Source organism: Prionailurus bengalensis, chromosome E2, assembly GCF_016509475.1.
Source record: "Prionailurus bengalensis isolate Pbe53 chromosome E2, Fcat_Pben_1.1_paternal_pri, whole genome shotgun sequence".
Lineage (NCBI taxonomy): Eukaryota > Metazoa > Chordata > Mammalia > Carnivora > Felidae > Prionailurus > Prionailurus bengalensis.
Window position 1 is genome coordinate 6,784,063 of NC_057352.1, and position 19,841 is coordinate 6,803,903.

The 19,841-nt window shown below is 42.5% G+C and overlaps 2 protein-coding genes across 2 annotated transcripts; one reads left to right on the forward strand and one right to left on the reverse strand.

Annotated features, from left to right (window-relative positions):
* Positions 1–3,859: 3,859 nt before the first annotated feature.
* LOC122494791 (vomeronasal type-1 receptor 4-like) lies at positions 3,860–5,135 on the reverse strand. Its single transcript, XM_043600238.1, has one exon. The coding sequence runs from the start codon at positions 4,883–4,885 to the stop codon at positions 3,860–3,862; it is 1,026 nt and encodes a 341-aa protein (XP_043456173.1). The 5' UTR covers positions 4,886–5,135.
* A 9,942-nt stretch (positions 5,136–15,077) lies between these two features.
* Positions 15,078–18,391, forward strand: LOC122495264 (vomeronasal type-1 receptor 4-like). Its single transcript, XM_043601002.1, has 2 exons — positions 15,078–15,188; positions 17,225–18,391. The coding sequence occupies exons 1-2, from the start codon at positions 15,078–15,080 to the stop codon at positions 18,389–18,391; spliced, it is 1,278 nt and encodes a 425-aa protein (XP_043456937.1).
* Positions 18,392–19,841: the final 1,450 nt, after the last annotated feature.

The window sequence follows — 19,841 nt, forward strand, 5'->3', positions numbered from 1 at the left end:
CGGAAACCCCCCAATGATGGCAAATGAAAGGCTGTGTGTCCCAGTAACACTTCTCTACCTGCACCTCACCCTGATTGGGACAATCCCGTCTGGAACTTCTGGAACGGGGAAGCAAAGCCTATAACACAACAATTCCTATTACATTGTGACATAGAAACAAACTGGTTGTTGAACTTGTTCCAAAGGGTCCTGCAATGGTCTGTTTGTGTTTCCTAAAAATACATATATTAAAACCTAACCCACAAGGTGATGGCATTTGGAGGTGGGGCCTTTGGGAAGTGACCTGAAGGCTCTGCCCTCATGAAAGTGATGGGTGCCCTTTACAAAGAGACCTGAGAACTCCCTCCTCTATTCTGTCTTATGACAATAGCAGAAGGCTGCAACCCAGAGGAAGGCCCTCAACAACCACACTGGCACCCTGATCTCAGATTTTCAAACTCCATACCTGGGAGATGTGAACTTGTTTCTACACTATACACTTGTGAATTTTCTTGTAGCAGTCCACACAGACTCAGAAAGCACTCAATTACCACATCAACTCAACTTCCCACTGTTACTGTGGCACCACACAAAGGTTAGTCCTTGTACTGCTCAATTGTTATCCCATCCTCATTGCCAAGACTTCAAGAAATGTAAAGGGTATAAGATTTTACCCCATTTGCAAACCAGTAAGTGAGCCTGCTGGCTGCATGGATGCTGCAAGAAGACATGAGACTCCAGGGACCAAGACAAAAGGCAGTATTATTCAAACACAATAGGCAGCAAGAGATTCGTGGTCACATCTGTTCCCTTTGTTTCCACATATAACATCGTGTATTCTGAAAGAATTGAAATTTGTTAGCTTATCAGAAAAAAATAGAATTCATATCCACACATACAGCAATTCAGTTCTGGAAGGACTGCCAATCTAAAGATTAACTTGATATAAAGATTTTGGGGGCACCTGGGTTGATCAGTCATTTGAGCTGCTGACTCTCGATTTCTGCTAAGTAGGGGGAGATCAAGCTCCATCTTGGGTTCCACCTGAGAGTGGAGCCTGCTAAAGATTCTCTCCCTCTCTCTTTCTCTCGCTCTTTCCATCTGCCCCTCTCCCCCTTCATGTTCTCTCTCTCTACAATAAAATTAAAAATAACTTAAAAAAGGGAAGTATTCTTGAACAGAAATAAGCATTATGTATAAAGGAGGAAAGAGTTATATTAACATTAAAACTTTCTTCTTTCTTCTCAGGGCACCTGGGTGGCTCAGTTGGTTAAGTATCTGACTTTGGCTCAGGTCGTGGTCTCACCATTTGTGAGTTTGTGTCAGCTGTGCTGACAGCTCAGAGCTTCAGATTCTCTCTCTCTCTCTCTCTCTCTCTCTGCCCCTCCCCCACTCATACTCTGTGTCTCTCTCTCACAAATAAACATTAGAAAATAAAAAGAATTTAAAGACTTTCTTCTCATCAGCACATACAACGACAGGCAGCATGTGGGTAACTCAGTCAGTTCAGCATCCCACTCTTGAGTTCAGGTCAGGTCAAGATCTCACAGTTCGAGGGTTTGAGCCCATCATCAGGTTCTGCGCCGACAGCATCAAGCCTGCTTGGGATTCTCTCTCCCTCTCTCTCTCTGAGTGTCCCCCAACTCGTGCACATGCTGTCTCTCACTTTCTCTCGCTCAAAATAAATAAATTTCAAGAAAAAAATGAACATACAAAGACACAGAGAGAGCATGAGAAAAAAGAGACCAAGAAAGGAAACACGTCTAACAAATATACAGACCTACTACAAAACATTGAGAAAAGGACAACACGAGGGGTGCCTGGGTGGCTCAGTCAGGTGGGCATCCGACTTTGGCTCACGTCATGATCTCGTGGTTTGTGAGTTCGGCTCTGCGTTGGGCTCTGTGCTGACAGCTCAGAGCCTAGAGCCTGCTTTGGATTCTGTGTCTCCCTCTCTCTCTGCCCCTCTCCTGCTCATGCTCTCTCTCTGTCTCTCAAAAATAAATGTAAAAAAAAATTTTTTTTAAGAAAAGGACAACATGATAGAAAAAACTGGACAAAATAAAACTAAGGTATACTTGAAAAAGATATTTCCCAATGTCTAAGGAATATGTGAAACAATGCACAACTTCCATAGTAATCAAGGAGAGTATAAGAAAATCACTACTTGATGAGGTGCCTGAGTGGCTCGGTCCGTTAAGCATCTGACTTTGGCTCAGGTCATGATCTCCTGGTTTGTGAGTTCGAGCCCTGTGTCGGTCTCTGTGCTGACAGCTCGGAGCCTGGAGCCTGCTTCTGATTCTGTCTCCCTATCTCTCTGCTCCTCCCCTGTTCACACTCTGTCTCTCTCTCAAAAATAAACATTTTTTAAGACAAATTAAAAAAAAAAAGAAGTTCACTACTTCATACCAGTGCACACCAACCAGAAGTCAAAAAGAAAAAGGAAAAAAAATCAACACTGTTGACAAGCATGTCCACAAACCAAAAACCTCCTACACTGCTGGTGGGTGTGAACGTTTGTACAATTTTTCAAACTCCTTGGGCACTATTTCCTAAAGGTGCAGAGATGTAAACCTGTCACCATTCAACTCCGTTGTTACTTCTATGGCCAGCAGAAAGTTTTATGCGTGCTAACAAAGCATGGTAGAAATTTACGTACAGCATTATTCTTAATAGACCCAAACTGAAAACCACCACTATCCTAATTAAAAGTGGAGTGACTGAGTTAATAGTTTCAAATGTATGCAGGAGAACCCTCTCTGCAGCAATGCCAATGAATGATCAGTAACGACATGCAGCAGTAAGTTCACAAACAACAGAAAAAATGACAAAAGCCAAATACAAAGAGTTCGTGCTCTATTACTTCCTTTGTATCAGTACTAAAGAGCCTAAAGTGACCTATGCTGTTCCATGTCACGGCATGCATGACCGTGATGAGGACTGACTGGTAAGGAGCACAAGGGGCTTCTGAGTCTGACAATATTTAATCTATTGAACTAAATACCTGGTACAGAGTGTGATCACTTTGTGAACTTTCCTTGAGCGACACACTTATGACAGGAGAATGTGCCTTTATATATTTTTAAAACATACTTTTATATATTTTTTTCTTTTAGAAAGAGAGACAGGGCACAAGGCTGCGAGAGGGGCAGAGGGAGAGAGAGAGAATCTCAAGCAGGCTCCACATTTATCATGCAGCTCGATTCTCTCTCTCCTTCTGACCCTCTATTCTCACACTCTCTCTCTAAAATAAATTTTTTTTAAATCAGCTAAAATTTTAATCTATGCTCTCCACTATCCGCTCCAGTCCAATCTGACCATTTCTCTCTGAAAATGTTTACTCATGCTCACCTCCCATGTTCCCATAACATCGTACTTCACCTGACTAACTACCACCTTCCTAAGGATGAAATGTGCCACAATCATAACTGGGTGTCCAAGGCTTTATTCATTTACTGAATTCTTCCTCTGATACCATTCTCTTCGGTGTCAGTGTTGAGCAGCCACAGGCTGACCCATTTCCAGGCTCCTTTTGCTTTAATTCCATGCCTACATCACTTCAGGGATATTTGCTGTAACAAATTTACATGACACTCCCAAAGAGTTCTGCATAATATCCAGATTGTTTCAGGATCTGATGATTGAAATTGCGTAATTTATGAACTCCTCCACTAAAATCATTAGCAAAACTTCAATAAGGATTTATAAGATAATGATATAATATTGCATTATGATTACTATTGTAACTTATTTTTCGCTTTAAAGGAGATGTTAAACATGTTCTGCTTACCATTATTAAGTTAGCCTCTCACAATTATACAGGACTCAGAGGTGAAGAAGGAATAACTGACATGAGGAGCATTATGGAAATTCCTACAATTTACACAATTCTCATAAAATGAGGGCATTTTATATTCCTTATACAGGGAAAGCAGACCATGGATACCCTGGGGTCTCGGCTCATGAGCAGAAAGGGACTGACAGCTGGGAAACACAGAGCGATCACTGAACTGGTGTTCACGAGGTACCAGGTGGGACAGTCAAAAACAGACAAAACAATTTGAAAGACCGACGAAAGGGTATTAAAGTAGACAAAGGTACACACCAGGAGGAAAATGGTTTTGGTGGCTGTGGACTCAGGGGATGATGTGGAGGAGACGCTGGTCCGATGAATGTGTTGGACCCTCTGCTTGTGCTGGTACAGAAGGAAAACCATAGAAATGCTGGCCCAGAGCATGAGCCCCACATACAACACATCAGGTAATGTTAACAACATTGTATTCAATGAATTTCTGGTTTTCTCATAACGAACAGCTGAACAGTACTCGAAACTTTTTCTGTTTGTGATGTTATTCTTGTTCAAAGTGCTACCCATAACCACAGGATACATGATATTTATCAATATCTGCAAGACCCAGCATAGGACAAGTGAAGGGACAAGGCACTTGAGAGCTTTCTCTTTAAGCGCTGTCCATCTGGAGTTCTGGGGGCTGATCGTGATGGCCTGGAAGACACTCAAGAGGCAGGTCATGCCAATGGACACGCCCCTGCCCACACCACGAACATAGGGGAAGAATTTACATCCAAAATCACTGAACATGTTATACCACCCAAAAGTTGACAGGGTATGGTGTATTCCAAAAGAGACCAGGACCAAAATGTTGGCTACAATCAGGTTCTTGACAATCAAATCTGTGGGCCTTGGCCTACACCTAGTGAAAGAAAAAAGGACATAATGGTAAAGAAGAGACAAGTTCCCCAGGATTCCAACCACAGTCTGGATTAAGAAGATCACTCTTATTGCCAGATCCCTGGTGGCCATCCTGTCTGTCCTCAGTGACTGATACTTATCTTCTGGGCTAGAGGCTCCTGTGTGGGAATAGGAGGCAGAGGCCAGACAAATCATGTCAACTGAAATCTGATATTCTCCACTCACCAACACTTCTTACTTTCAAATAATTACTTAAAGTTCTTAAGTCATTTGAGGCCTTCCAAGAGTTGCATGAACAACCATTACACAACACTTGCTATGTGTGAAACAATAGTATAACTACCACCCATGAAATAACTTATTTCTCATTAAATACATGAGGCAGGCACTGCTGCCTTCCTTAGAAACATAAGGACCACAGAAGAACAGAGAGGTTAAGTGCTTGTCTACATTCACTCATTAATTAGGGGCAGACAGGTGATGAGAACCTGGCTGTGCTGTGCAGAAAGTTAGTGCATTCAATTAATGATATACAAAAACACTGCTTAGCTGTGTTCTGTAAATAAACCAGATCTATATTTAGCTTTATGTTTACACTTTGCCATTTCAAGATGGATGGCGGTATTTACATGCAATTTTTGCTAATGAAAATGTTCCATTATTTATGAACACCCTTTCTATAAGCAACTATAAACCGTGAATACCACCCTAGAGATCTCAGAAAACTGTAGATGCACTGATTGCTGTCCAACAAAGCTGCAGGTTCCTGCCTCATGGAAACCTGGTTTTAATGAATGCAAGAAGGGCTCCATATTAGGAAGGCAACAGAAGGAATCATTGTTTTTTTCCAGAAACAAAAGTACTATTCCTAAGACCTTGGAACTCAAGACAGAAAACACTAGTTCCTGCTTAAACGATGTATACTGGAAACAAAATTACTACTATTTTCACAATCTATAGGTATCAATTTGTTAAAACCTCAGTTAAATAAAATTAGTAAAAGTTAAGCATGATTTGTGAAAGGTACTGAAATACAAGGGGCGCCTGGGTCAGTAAGTTAAGGGTCCAAAACTTGATCTCAACTCAGGTCTTGATCTCTGGTCCTGAGTTCAAGCTTGTGTTGAGATCTGTGCTGGGCATGAAGCCTATTTAAGGAAAAAGAAAAAGAAAAGAAAGACAGGACACATGCATAATGGAATGTCAGGCAAATACCTTGCGTGACTTGTAAGTGAAATAATCTTGGATTGGTTTTATAATATTTAATAGAGCAGAAATATCATAAGATACATTGGAGGCTAAGAATCTTGCAAGAAACTTACTAAGTTCTATTTTTCTTATGTGCTGCTTCCCTGTTAACTGGGAAAAGCCTCTCCATGTTTAATTCACAGACACTTCTTATATCTATTAAACACTTCAAATACCTGGAGTTAGAGAAAACAATTCTAAACCAGCACCTGTGATCACACAGAATGTTTATAGATTTTTTTTTAAGTTTTACTTATTTGAACAATTTCTACATCCCACATGGGGCTTAAACTCATGACCCCAAGATCAAGAGTCCCATGAGCTTCCAACTAAGCTACCCAAGTACCCCTTAGACACACTGTTCCTACACACGATGATATGATACTAGAGATTCATCAAACTCTTTATTTCGAATCAAGGTTCTGAGGACACCTTAGAAACCTCACAGTAATGTCTGTGGTCCCTGTAACACAGGATCAACAGCAGACTGTCTCCAGAACTACAGTACTTAAGTACATTAAAAATCACATTCCTGGGGCGCCTGGGTGGTGCAGTTGGTTAAGCGTCCGACTTCAGCCAGGTCACGATCTCGCGGCCCGTGAGTTCGAGCCCCGCGTCAGGCTCTGGGCTGATGGCTCAGAGCCTGGAGCCTGTTTCTGATTCTGTGTCTCCCTCTCTCTCTCTCCCCCTCCCCCGTTCATGCTCTGTCTCTCTCTGTCCCAAAAATAAATAAACGTTGAAAAAAAATTTTTTTTAATAAAAAAAAAATCACATTCCTTTGGAGAAATTGAATTACTACATTGTACACCTAAACTAATATAACTATATTAACTCTACATTAACCAACTAGAATTAAAATAAAAACTTAAAAAACACAGATTTCATGACCACTTGGGTGAAACCACATAATCACTGTCAGTGAGGATTACACTACACGCCTTAGGAGCCATCAGGGTTGGGTGTAGGTCTAGGACCCCATCTCTCTATACCAGCTCAGTTCCTGGCTCAGGAGGTAATCCAGCTTCCCATGTGGCTTTGGCACTGAGCCAGATTCAAACGCAGAAAACCCCCTTTGTTCAATCTGGTCACTTACCTGGACTCCTGACACAGTTCCTTCCCTTACAGAGTCTACCTCTCAGATGAACACAGAGAAAACCCATGAACTTCTTCCTGCTGCCTGCATGATGGGCTCCATGTTGATGGTCAGAGAAGTGAGTGCGTGTGCAAGATGGGCAACCAGGCCCTGAGATGTGTTTATTACTGTGTGACCGCCCCCTCCACTCACAATGGCAATTAGCATTTCACCTGAAGCAGCACTGACAGTGACAGGCTTGGGACCTGAGAATATTTTTGCAAACTTTCTCCCCACTGGCCAATTACCAAGAACAACTACAAGTTTCTAGCTAGCACCTCTAGAGACCACTGGCATGTGGGAAAGGACGTAAAGCCTGAGGGAAAGAAGCCTGGGCAGGAGGGCACCGTGGGCCCGGGACAGAAAACGCTGGAGGGGAGAATGGGTATTTGTGAGACACGGAGCCCAGGTCAAGGGCTGGAGTGACAGGGTTGAGAGAGAGAAGTAAAGGTTTTCAAGTTATAAACAAATGGCCTCTCAGGGGGAAGAAAGGACGCAGCATTTGACCTGGATATCAGTATGAGTCTGAGAAAGACGTTTTCCCCTTTGTTCTTCAATATTCCACCCATGTTCTCACTCTCTGGAAAAACATATTTTGTAAATATGCATTTTTTATGGCATCAACATACCCCTTCTTTTATGGTTTGTACTGTGTCCCATTAAACCGAATTCGCTGAAGTCTTAAGCTCCAGGACCTCAGAATGTCTCTTTATTTGGAAACAGGGTCATTGCACATGGAATTACTTAAGATGAAGTCATATTAGAGTAGGGAGTCTCCTAATCTAACATGACTGGTGTCCTTACAAAAAAGGGGGGCGTAAATTTGGGGAAAAAATGCACACGGGGTGAACACCACATGAACTTTGCTGCCACAATTCAAGGAAGCAGAAGTTGGATAGTGGCCTGAAAGGATTCCCCGAGGGCCTTCAAAGGAAGCACACCCCTGAGGACAACTTAATCTTCAACTTTTAGCTTCCAGAACCACCAGACATAAATGTCTGTTGTTTCAGCCAATCCTTGTAGGGTCCTTGTTATGGCAACCCCTGCAACTGTCACACCTTCCTTTTCACCTGCCTCCCCACGGGCAGAAGCACCTTCGAATGCAGAAAAGTCCCCCCTTCTATGTCCTTTTCCACAAGAGGGATTCATGACCAACACAAACAACTCTGATCTGAAGGTTATCATACTATGAGTTTCCCCTCCCCCGTCTTAGAGACATTGCCCTCCTAGAAACATCTCAAATCCTGCTACGGCACTGGGGACAGGACTGCACCAAGGTCCTCCTACAAAACCAGGCACAGCAGACCCCTGTCACCTCCCCATGGGCCAGAGCTTGGGCTCCACTCTCAGAAATGAGTCCTGGAGACACAACAACTCACAAAATGCAGGTGGGGGAGGTGTGAAGCACAAGTAATGGTGTTTCTAAAACCCCCTGCTGATCCTAAGTGTGACACTGACAAAACAGTAATGGTTGGTGAGTTTAGATAAAGAGTCTGCTCTAGGGGCACCTGGGTGACTCAGTCAGTTAAGCATCCGACTTCTGCTCAGGTCATGATCTCGCAGTTTGTGAGTTCAAGCCCCACATCGGGCTCAGACAGCTCAGAGCCTGGAACCTGCTTCAGATCCTGTGTCTCCCTCACTCTCTGCCCCTCCCCCACTTGCACCCTCTCATGCACTCTCTCTCAAAAATAAATAAACGTTAAAAAAATTAAAAAAAAAAAAGAGTCCGCTCTAGGTTTACATTTGCTCTCAGATTACATTTTCTCCTTTACATTTTCTGTTAAATTGTTCAACATGATAAGTAAACGTTAAATGAAAAGTTATGGCATGAGGGTACACAGATCCTGGGATATTGTATTTTACAGTCATTGCAAGGGCAATTTCGCAAGTATGCATGCACTGTAAGAACATGCAAAAATGGTGGAGGGATCATCCCATCTCAAGAACCAGTGAGACTATCCTCATGTGCACAAAGCAACTGGACCAACTACTGATACCCCATGATGTGTGGGATAACCAACATTTAACCCTTTTTTAAAAATTACAAAATATCATTATTTCTTCCTAATACTATAGGAATGTTGGATATTATTTCAAAAAAAAATAGAGAAAGTTGTTTTTTCATTTTTCTTCTAATTCCAATTAGTCAACATATACTGTTATATTAATTTCAGGTAGACAATATAGTGATTCAACACTTTCATCAAATACATGGTGCACGTAACAAGTGCACTCCTTACTCCCCACTGGGTCTTTAAAACATACCCCGCATCCAGCTCCCCTCTTGTAACCATCAGCGTGTTCTCTATACTTAAAGAGTCAGTGAGAAGCACCTCAGTGGTTCTGTCGGTTAAGCATTCAACTTTGGCTCAGGACATGATCTAACAGTTTGTGGGTTCAAGCCCACTGTCAGCCTCTGTGCTGACAGCTCAGAGCCTGGAGCCTGCTTCAGATTCTATGTCTCCCTCTCAATATGCCCCTTCCGGGCTTGTGTCCTGTCTATTTCTCAAAAATAAACAAACATTAAAATTTTTTTAATTAACAAAAAAAGAGTCAGAGAAAATTAAAGGTCTTTTCATCTTACCCAGATATTCACTATCAAGAATTTTTTTCATTTAACTCTTATACGCATAAAAACTTTTGCCTGTGTTTAGATAAAATGACTCATTAATAATCATCAGGGAATAAACTGAAGTTTTTCGGGGAATATTGGAGAGCTATTTCTATTGCATAAAGATATCTCCTTTACAGACTAATGACCAATAAAAACTATTTGATTGTAAAGTATGGCCAGTATAACAATATTTATGTACACACTGAATCAAAACAGAGTATCTTCAAAAGTGTGTATTTATTTTTATGTCATTTCTGAGATAATATCAGATATACTCCAATGCTACGTTGAGAAACAAAATAAATCTAAATATGAAGAAAATCATTACATTTGGAGATGGAAATTGCATCAGTTTTGAATATCAACACCTCATGTTATTGTTTATCATTACATATGTTTCCATATTTATTTTTTTTTTAATTTTTTTTTCAACGTTTATTTATTTTTGGGACAGAGAGAGACAGAACATGAACGGGGGAGGGGCAGAGAGAGAGGGAGACACAGCATCGGAAACAGGCTCCAGGCTCTGAGCCATCAGCCCAGAGCCCGACGCGGGGCTCGAACTCACGGACCGCGAGATCGTGACCTGGCTGAAGTCGGATGCTTAACCGACTGCGCCACCCAGGCGCCCCTATGTTTCCATATTTAAAGGCACACCTTGGAGGTCTGCACGTTTGGTTCCAGAGCACATTGAAAAAGCATATATCTCAAAAAAAATTCCAAGGAATTTTTCACCTCCCCATGCACATAAGTCATGTCCTCCCTGTACTGCAGTCTATTGAGTGTGCACTAGCATTATGTTTAAAAAACAACATGCATCATGTTTCAACCATACTTAGTTTCAGGAAAATGCTGACCATCATCTGAGCTTTTAGGGAGTCAGAAACTTTTTCCTGGTGGAGGGTCTTGTCGCCATGTTGAAGGCTGCTGACTGGTCAGGGTGGGCATTACCGAGCTTGGGGTGGAGGTGGCAATATCTTTCAAAAAGACAACAATAACGTTTGCTGCCTTGATTTCCTTTCACACCAATTTCTCTGTATCGTGTGATGCTGTCTCGTTGCATTTTAGCCACAGAACTGCTTTCAGAACTGGAGTCAATCCTCTCCAACCCTGCTGCTGCTTTACCAACTAGGACTATGTACCCTTCCACATCCTTTGGTGTCATTTCTACAATCCTCACAGCATCTCCACCAGGAGTCGATTCCATCTCAGTCCTCCAGAAGGAGCAACTCCTCATGCACTCAAGTTTGATCATGAGATTGCAGCAACTCAGCCCCACTGACAGACTCAACATCTAATTCAGATCTCTTGCTTCTTCCACCACATCTGCAGCCCACATTCATTCATTACATTTGCTGTCTTATATGGGCATGGTTCATGGCACCCCAAAATAATTCCAATAGTGACATCAAAGATCAGTAAACATAGATAACTAGGAGAAAAAAATGACAGAGGGTAAGTCTGAACTCTTGTGACTATTACCAAAATGTGACACAGAGACACAAAGGGAGCAATGGTGTGAAAAACTGGTGCTGATAGACTTGCTTGAGGTAGGGTGCCACAAACCTTCCGTTTGCAAAAACCACAGATTCTGCAGCCATAAAGCAAAGTGCAACAAAATGAGGTGTGACCGTGGTAGCTTTCTGTTGTTGCTGGAACAAATTCCCATGAAATCAGCAGCTTCAAGCACCGCTCATTGATTTTGTCACAGGTCAGTAGGTGAGGAAGCCCAAATGTAGATGCTGGCTCTCCTGGGCTCTTACCTGGAGCCTGTGAAGAAGATTCACCTCCACAATGATTCACATTCTTGCCAGAGGTCCTTTCTGTGGACAATCACCTTGAGGCTCCCTCCACCCTGACAGCCAGTAACAGGCATATGAATCCCCTTCCTGTTTCAAATCTCTTCCTCTTGTTACATCTACAAGACTTCTTCTGATTTCAGGGGCATATGATAATTTGGTCCACCCAGACAATCCAGGATAATCTCCCTATTTTAAGTCAGATGACGAGTCTCTTAATTACATCTGCAAAATCCCTTTTACCATGTAAGGCAATTAAACGAAGGGATAACACCAGAAATGTGCTACTTCCTTAGGAGAAAAACAAAAATATTCTTAATTATAATTACATCCATAAGCCTGTTACCAGGGATTACTTTCAGATGGTTTCACACAAGAAAGAAACGTTACTTACACTTTTTCAATTCTATTTTATGTTTTATTTCTTCTATATAGCATGCATTACATTTCAGATATATTCCACTAAAGAACAACTTCATCGAATCAGTTTTGGACAATGAATGTTCTTGAAGAGCTCAGTATCGGGAAGGGTCAGGCCTGCCACCTGCTGCCAACAATGAGTGCCTGGTACCAGTGAAGAGGCTCTCCTGCTGGATGCGCCCCAGACACACCCCACCTGAAATTCCCACAAAGGAGTGAAATAGGGATGAGTGCTGATTTCTCAACAGCCTACCTGTGGCCTTACAGTATGTTAAAAATTGTGTAGGGGCACCTCATACAAGCACAAATTTTGCTTCATGGGATCAAAGGAAAAACCATCAATGAGTAATGTGTGACTCCATGAAAATGAGAGTATTAACCAGTGGGGAAATGAATCAGTGACCCCCAAGGTGCCACAAACCATCCCCTGAATCTCCATACCGATCCCCTCTGTATCTCTATTGCCCTTGAGAACTTCATCCGATAATTCCTTTTGTCTTGTCCATAGTTAAGATCGTACCCTATCACCCTCTACTTCCTTAATTTGCATTTTCCCTCCACCTCCACCAGACCCTTCTACCTCCATACCCCACCTCCAACCCTCACCCACTTAGAATAGCTTCCTTCTGCCCCATGCCATTGCTGTGACTTCAGCCAAACACTCCTGACTTCCACTGCCTCTGCCTTCCTCTGGACCTATATTTCCTCTCCTCCAGTGACCTCAGCCCAACTCCCTATCATTCTTACCCTTCCCTCAAAATCCCAGCCTTCAAATACTGAGTGTCATTACCTCCCTGTATTCCCTGATTCACAACCCTACATATGCTATTCTCCTTTGGGCCCCTTCGTGTACCCAAACACACTACTCCCCCCATTGATTTCATGACCCACAATGATCTTGTCTGCAGGAGCCCATTATCCCCGCTCTAAGGCTCCTGCTCCCCTTCAACACTATCTCGACGCTAACTATCCCCAGGAAATTCATATCCCCAAATACATTGTAATAGAGTTTTCAGTTTCCTGTTTTTTGCTACCTTGGCCCAGTTTGGAGTCCCAGCCTGGAGGACAGTAGTCTCTCCTTCCTGAGCAACTGTTCAAGTCCACATAACCACCACCACTTTCATGGAGCTCTACTTCTGGCCACCATGAATCACCTCCAATCAGTCTGGGACCAACCACCAGCAAATGAGGAACGATCTTATGCCCCAGAACTTAAGGAATTCAATGTGCCAATGATCAGAGAGTCCAGAAACCCAACTAGCCCCACTCTCTTTACCATACATAAGCTGCCCCTCGACCTCCAGGGGAACACATGTGTGGCCTCCCTGTCTTCTGGAGTCAAGCTGCCTTTCATCTGAGTGTCACTGTGTTGTGTCCAAATATCAAAAGAATATTTCAGATTTGAAGGCAATGGGGCTGCTACATCTGCACCCCAGTGATCGCCAGAGTTGATTCCACTCATCTGGCTGGCTACGCGGGTGACCCGTTCCTCCCTTGCCACTGCATGTGCATCCCTCCCAAAGCTGTGTAATGGGTGGAGGAGGATGACCTTCCCTGATAAAGGAGGACCTCTCTTTGGTCAAGGGGATGCAAGTAGCTGCACTCTTTGCTGGACCCTCAACACAAACCCTCAAGATCCATTAGTAACAGAATGTACGGGGCGTCAAGGTTCATGGATTCCAGATACATCCAAATGAGGTGCGGCATGGGCAGTCTGCATTTCTTATGAAATGAAATGAAATAAACTATTAATAAAGTAAATAAAATCAGTTAAATAAAACAGAATAAAAGAAAAGAATCTTCCATTCTTATAAATATATTCCCCTTCCTTTGCTATACTCCTTCACCCACTGTGGACAGGAACTCTGTGCCTCTTACCCAGTGATACTCCTCACTCACTTGTGTGCACTTTTCCCCCAGTTATCTTTTGTTTTCATCAGATCTGTGCACCCTTTCCTCACAGACTCCAATAGGTGCTACAAGCTAATCGTTTTGCACACCTTGTCCCATTGTACCATATGGCCCAGCGATGTCCTTAAAACATGCCATATATTTTATCCCCGTGCATATTTATCCCCTGATCTCCCACAACCACATTCCATGCTGTCTGCACCCCATTCTCCTGTACCCCCTTTCCCAGTGCTCTATTTCTAACACAGCTCACAGACCCCACACAGTGAAAGTTTCTCGCCACACTCCACACCTCAAGTGGCAAAGCTCTGAGCACTGTTTAAATGTTGAAGACATTAAATGTTGCCATTGTGGGCTTGGTGACAGGGAGTCTCAGAGGCAATTAGGATCCTCTTGTTTTGCCTCACAGGTCTGGAGATATGCATGAAACTTTTCTCTACAAACATGTTACTGGAATACATATCCACCTGGTGACTTAGTAACTGTGGGCAAGTGAGGGGGACAGTGACATCTGTGTGGGTAGGTGCACTGTGTGTCAGAACGTAGACATGTGCATGAAGTCAGTGCATGTGTATGAGAAGGACTTATTTCAGTACACGTTTCAGCATGTTTCAGTCAGTGAGTGTGCATACGTGCATTTGTACATATGTCTGAGCCTCCACAGTGTGTGCATTTCTGTGGTTGATGAATGGGTTGTGAGCCATATGGCTGTTTTCCCTGATGTGGCAAGTAGGGTGTGAGTAAAGAAAAATTCGTCTCTTACCAAGGGAGGTCAATGGATCAAAAGGAAAATAAGCAATTTAGTACAAAATTATGAAAATATATGTATTGACTTTTGAGGACAGATTAGCTGTTTCTTTGAAACCATCCCACCTCACCCTGCTTCTTCCAGTGGTGGGCTTCTTCCCAGTTATACTGTTGCAGATGATCATGTACTTTCCATTAGGTAGATGCCCAGACAAACATGTGTGTTTTGTTGTGAGAGAGTCCTGGGCAGAATCCAGGAAGTGATTTGTGTAGAGAAGAATTAGCCTAACCTAAGGGAGTTCTGGCGTTTGCCCTCTGCTACTGGAGTCGATCTCTAATCGTTTGAATCTCATGCCTGATAGGGGTGTCTTTGTTTGCTTGAAGGTTTGACCACCAGGCTATCTAACAATGAGGTTTAGGATGACCCTTTGGGCCCAAAGTACCATGTCAGTCTCTGGAAGGGCTAGAGGCTAAAGGTATCAGTTCACCTTGGGGACAGAATGGACAGTGAGGTCAGCCATGCAGAAGGTAAATGGTAGAGTTGTAGTAATACCGCTGGGCATCAAGGCTTGTGAGAGCCACCCTCGCTGGCAATACCCCATGAGTGTTATCCCATATGGACCCCAGAAGGTAACACTCCATGACTCCAGACATTGGACAACAAGGGGATCCACACTGGGTACATTTCCTGGACTCTGCCCCATGTGTCTCTTCCCTAATGTTCACCTGTTCACTTTCCCTGTAATAAACCACAACAGTCAGTAGAACTGCTCTCAGTGAGTTCTATGAGTCCTTCTAGAGAAGTATGGAAACTGAGCATGGTTTTCAGAAGATCCAAACTTACTCTTGGTGTCAGCACTGAGTGTGGTCTTGTGTGCACAGCAGTCCCTTTAACTCCTCTGTTGAGATAAAACTCTCAGGGGGAAAGCAGGGTAGACGTACACAAAACGTTAGATTTCTCTGTTGCAAAATTTGAAGAATCATTTTGACTCTTATACTTTATGTTTCTTCTTTAATTAGAAATTAATTACATGAGGGGCGCCTGGGTGGCTCAGTCGGTTGAGCGTCCGACTTCAGCTCAGGTCATGATCTCGCGGTCTGTGGGTTCGAGCCCCGCGTTGGGCTCTGTGCTGACAGCTCAGAGCTTGGAGCCTGTTTCAGATTCTGTGTCTCCCTCTTTCTCTGACCCTCCCCTGTTCATGCTCTCTCTCTGTCTCAAAAATAAATAAATGTTAAAAAAAAAAAAAAGAAATTAATTACATGATCAGTGAGTGCCCTTAGGAAATTTCAGCATAAAGAAGTCTAGAGAACTCTGCTAAGCATTCACTATAGTTGAATGAAGAAAGTAGTTTTGGCTTCAATGACACTTCAGAGATGGATACAATCTGCCTGTGAAACCATCTGATCCTGGTGCTTTTACTCGTGGTGGACATTTCTTCAACATTTATTTCTATGGATTTTGTTTGTTTGTTTAGACTTACTAGCACAGCTAGAATTGATATCGTTAAAGTATATTTTCCCAGAAATTTCTAGATCATTTCCAAATCCATTAGCATTTAGCTCTATTAATGTGCCCAATAATTTCTGAAGTAAATGAATGATATCAAGTTTTTGCTTTTACTCTTTTCTCATTAGAAAGCTTTTCAAGTTTTTGCTTTTACTCTTTTCTCATTAGAAAGCTTTTCAATTAGCTTGTCTGATATCACTTATCCTGAATACTTCAACAATGGTGCAACTTAGGGATTGAAAATTAAGAATGGCATATATTTGGTGTAGCGCTTCTCAAGGAAGCGGTGAATCCAGTGAGATATACCTGCTTGGCTGCCAGTCCCCCATGAGTCAAACTTCAGTAATTCCTGCTCCTTTCCTAGGAGACCCTGCCTGCCATAGGGATCATCAAAAATGAAGAGGCTCTCTCAAACACTCCAGTGGTCTATTTGAAGATACTCAGAAGGAACTTTTAATTGGTCTTTATAATTGGCAACTGGGAAACAACTTATTCATGAGTGTCCTCAGCTGCATACGGCTGAACTGTCATTGTGTGTACAGGAGAAATGATAATTACACTTCCAGGGGAGGTGAGGTCACAGATTCACAGACCTTTATCTGAGTCTGGCTGCCTCCTGTCCACATGTCCTGGCTGTTGTGATTCACGCAGAGCCAACAGTCCTGACAACAGGGAAGAGTCCAGTGAGTACTTCTACTTCAGTCTGAGAGGCACAGTGTACAAGGAAATGTAGTCTGAGTAAGTACCTGTGTGTCCAGAAGGATTCTCTTGTGGTAGAAATAGATCCAATGGCAAAGCTAGAGAAAGGGGAGGAAAACTTCCTCAGTTGTGAGCTGAGCAAGTGAAGACAGATTCCCGATGACTCTTAAAATAATGTAATGATATCCTCACTGAGGATGACTGTTGGTGAGGAATACCAATGATAATAAAATGGGTTTTCTTAGCCACCGAAAGACTTTAGTTAAGAAACTGATGTTTTGCCCACATGTCCTTACATGAACCACAGCCGACATTCACTGTACTATGAGTGATGTGCTCATAATGCCTTTATGCAAATAATGAAGAGTCGGATGGAACTTTAAGAATAACTTCACATTGTGCAGAAACCATCTAAGTGACTTTATTTCTAGAATAAACCAAGCATGTGTAAAAAGTCTAGCTCTGGGTTTGTGATGCTGGTACTTCTATCTGCTCCTGCTTCTTCAAGTCTCTGACACTCCCACAGAAGCAAACCAACAAACTGGCTGTTGATGTCAAAACCTTCAACGAACCTTTTGTTCACAGGAATGATTGTTGCTATAATTTAAGGGAAAATGTACTGAATGATACAATAGCTTCCATGGATTTGGCAATAGCAATCATCTTCTCATCACAGACGATAGTTGGAATCCTGGGAAACTGCGCTCTTCTTTTCCATTATCTCTTCCATTACAACACTGAAGGGAGGTTGAGACCCACAGATTTGATTCTCAAGCAACTGATTATAGCCAACTCCCTATCGATGCTCTCAAAAGGAGTCCCCCATACACTGAATGCTTTTGGGCTGGAATATTTCTTCCATAAATTGGGATGCAGACTTCTTTTGTATGTTCAGAGAGTGGGCAGGGGGGTGTCCATTAGCAGCATCTGCCTCTTGAGTGTCTTCCAGACCATCATGATCAGCCCCATGAACTCCTGGTGGAAGGATCTTAAAGTCAAAGCTCCAAAGTATGTTGGTTTCTCCATTACCCTCTGCTGGATCACACACATCATGGTAAATTTTATCATTCCTGTTTATGGGTTGTATGTGTCTGAGAAACAGAGCAGCAAAAACATAACAAAGAAAAGGGATTATGGATACTGTTCTATTTCTGATCCTGAGACAATCACAGGGCCACTTTTTGTAGTACTGATAATATTCCCTGAAGTTTCACTTTCTGGGCTGATGATCTGGGCCAGCGGCTCCATGGTCTTCATCCTGAACAAACACAAGCAGCGCATCCAACACATTCACAGCACTGTTTCCCCCAGATCCTCTGCTGAGTCCAGAGCCATCCAGAGCACCCTTGTCCTGGTGAGCACCTTTGTGTCTTTCTACTTCCTCTCCTCCATCTTTCATGTTGGCATTGCTCTTATTTATAATCCCACTCGGTGGTTAGTAAACACCTCTGCCCTAACTTCTATGTGTTTTCCAACTTTCAGTCCCTTTCTGATCATGACACGAGACTCCACAGTACCCAGGCTCTGCTTTCCTCACATAAGAAACACAAAATCTCCTAACCTTACCAAAAAATGTAAAGTGTGTGTTTTTGCACAGAATTCAGTTTTTTATTTTCCTAAGACTTGAAAAGTCAATATAGCATTGTTTTAAAAATCATTTTCTAGTTTCTCCATTTGCTTTTGAGAGAGAGAGAGAGAGAGAGAGAGAGAGCCAGTACAAGTGAGGGAGGGGCAAGGAGAGAGGGAGAGAGAGAATCCCAAGCCAGAAGCAGGCTCTGCACTGTCAGCACAGAGCCTGATCCAAGGCTCAAACTCACAAACCATGAGATCATGACTTGAGGTGAAATCAAGATGCTCAACAGACTGAGTCACCCAGGCACCCCAAAAAGTCAATACAGCATCTTAAAGCATAGCTGCATGTCTTTCTATGGTGGGCCCTATGTAGGAACACGTTAACATTATTTGTTCTTCCAATCAATGAGTGTAGAATGTCTTTCCTTTTCTTTGTGCCATCTTCTATTTCTTTCATCAATGTTTTACAGTTTTCAGAGTGAAAGACTTTTTTGCCTCTGGTTAGGTTTATTTGTAGGTGTCTTATTAGTTTGGGTACAATTGTAAATGGGAATGTTTTCATTTTTAAAGTTTGTATTTAATGGGACACATGGGTGGCTCAGTTAAGCCTCTGACTCTTGATTTTGGCTCGGGTCATGATCTCGTGGTTCATTTGATCGAACCCCACATCAGCCTTTGTGCTGTCACCAGGAAAACTGCTTGGGATTCTCTCTCTCATGCTCTCCCTTTCTGCCCCTTCCCCACTTGTGTTTGGTCACATGTGTACGCTTGCTCTCTCTCTCTCTCTCAAAATAAATAAATGAAACTTTAAAGTTTGTATTTAACTTCCAGTTAGTTAACATACAGTGCAATATTAGTTTCAGGTGTACAATATACTGATTCAACACTTCCATACAACACCTGGTACTGATCACAAAATTGCATACCTTGCTCCCCATCACCTATTTAACCCACCCCCCTCCCACTTCCCCCTGGTAACCATCAGTTTTTCTCAATAATTAAGAGTCTGTTTCTTGGTGTACTCCTCTCTCTCTTTTTCCCCCTTTTGCTCACTTATTTTGTTTCTTCAATTCCACATACAAGAGGCAGTTGGGTGGCTCAGCTGACTGAGCCTCAGGCTCTTGATATTGACTCAGGACATGATCTCACAGTTCGTGAATTCAAGGCCCATGTCAGGTTCTGTGCTGATAGAGGGGAGCCTGCTAGAATACTCTCTCTCTCTGACCCTTCCCTACTTACACACTCTGTCCCTCTCTCAAAATAAATTAATAAACTTAAAAAAAACTATTAAAATTCCACATCAAAGTGAAATAATATGGTATTTGTCTTTCTCTAAATACCTTATTTCATTTAGAACAATACTCTCCAGAGGCATCCATGTTGCGGCAAATGGTCAGATTTCATTCTTTTTTATGGCTAAATAATATACATATCTTTTTTATCCAGGCATCTGATGATGGACATTTTGGCTGTTTCCATAATTTGGTAATTGTTAACAATGCTGT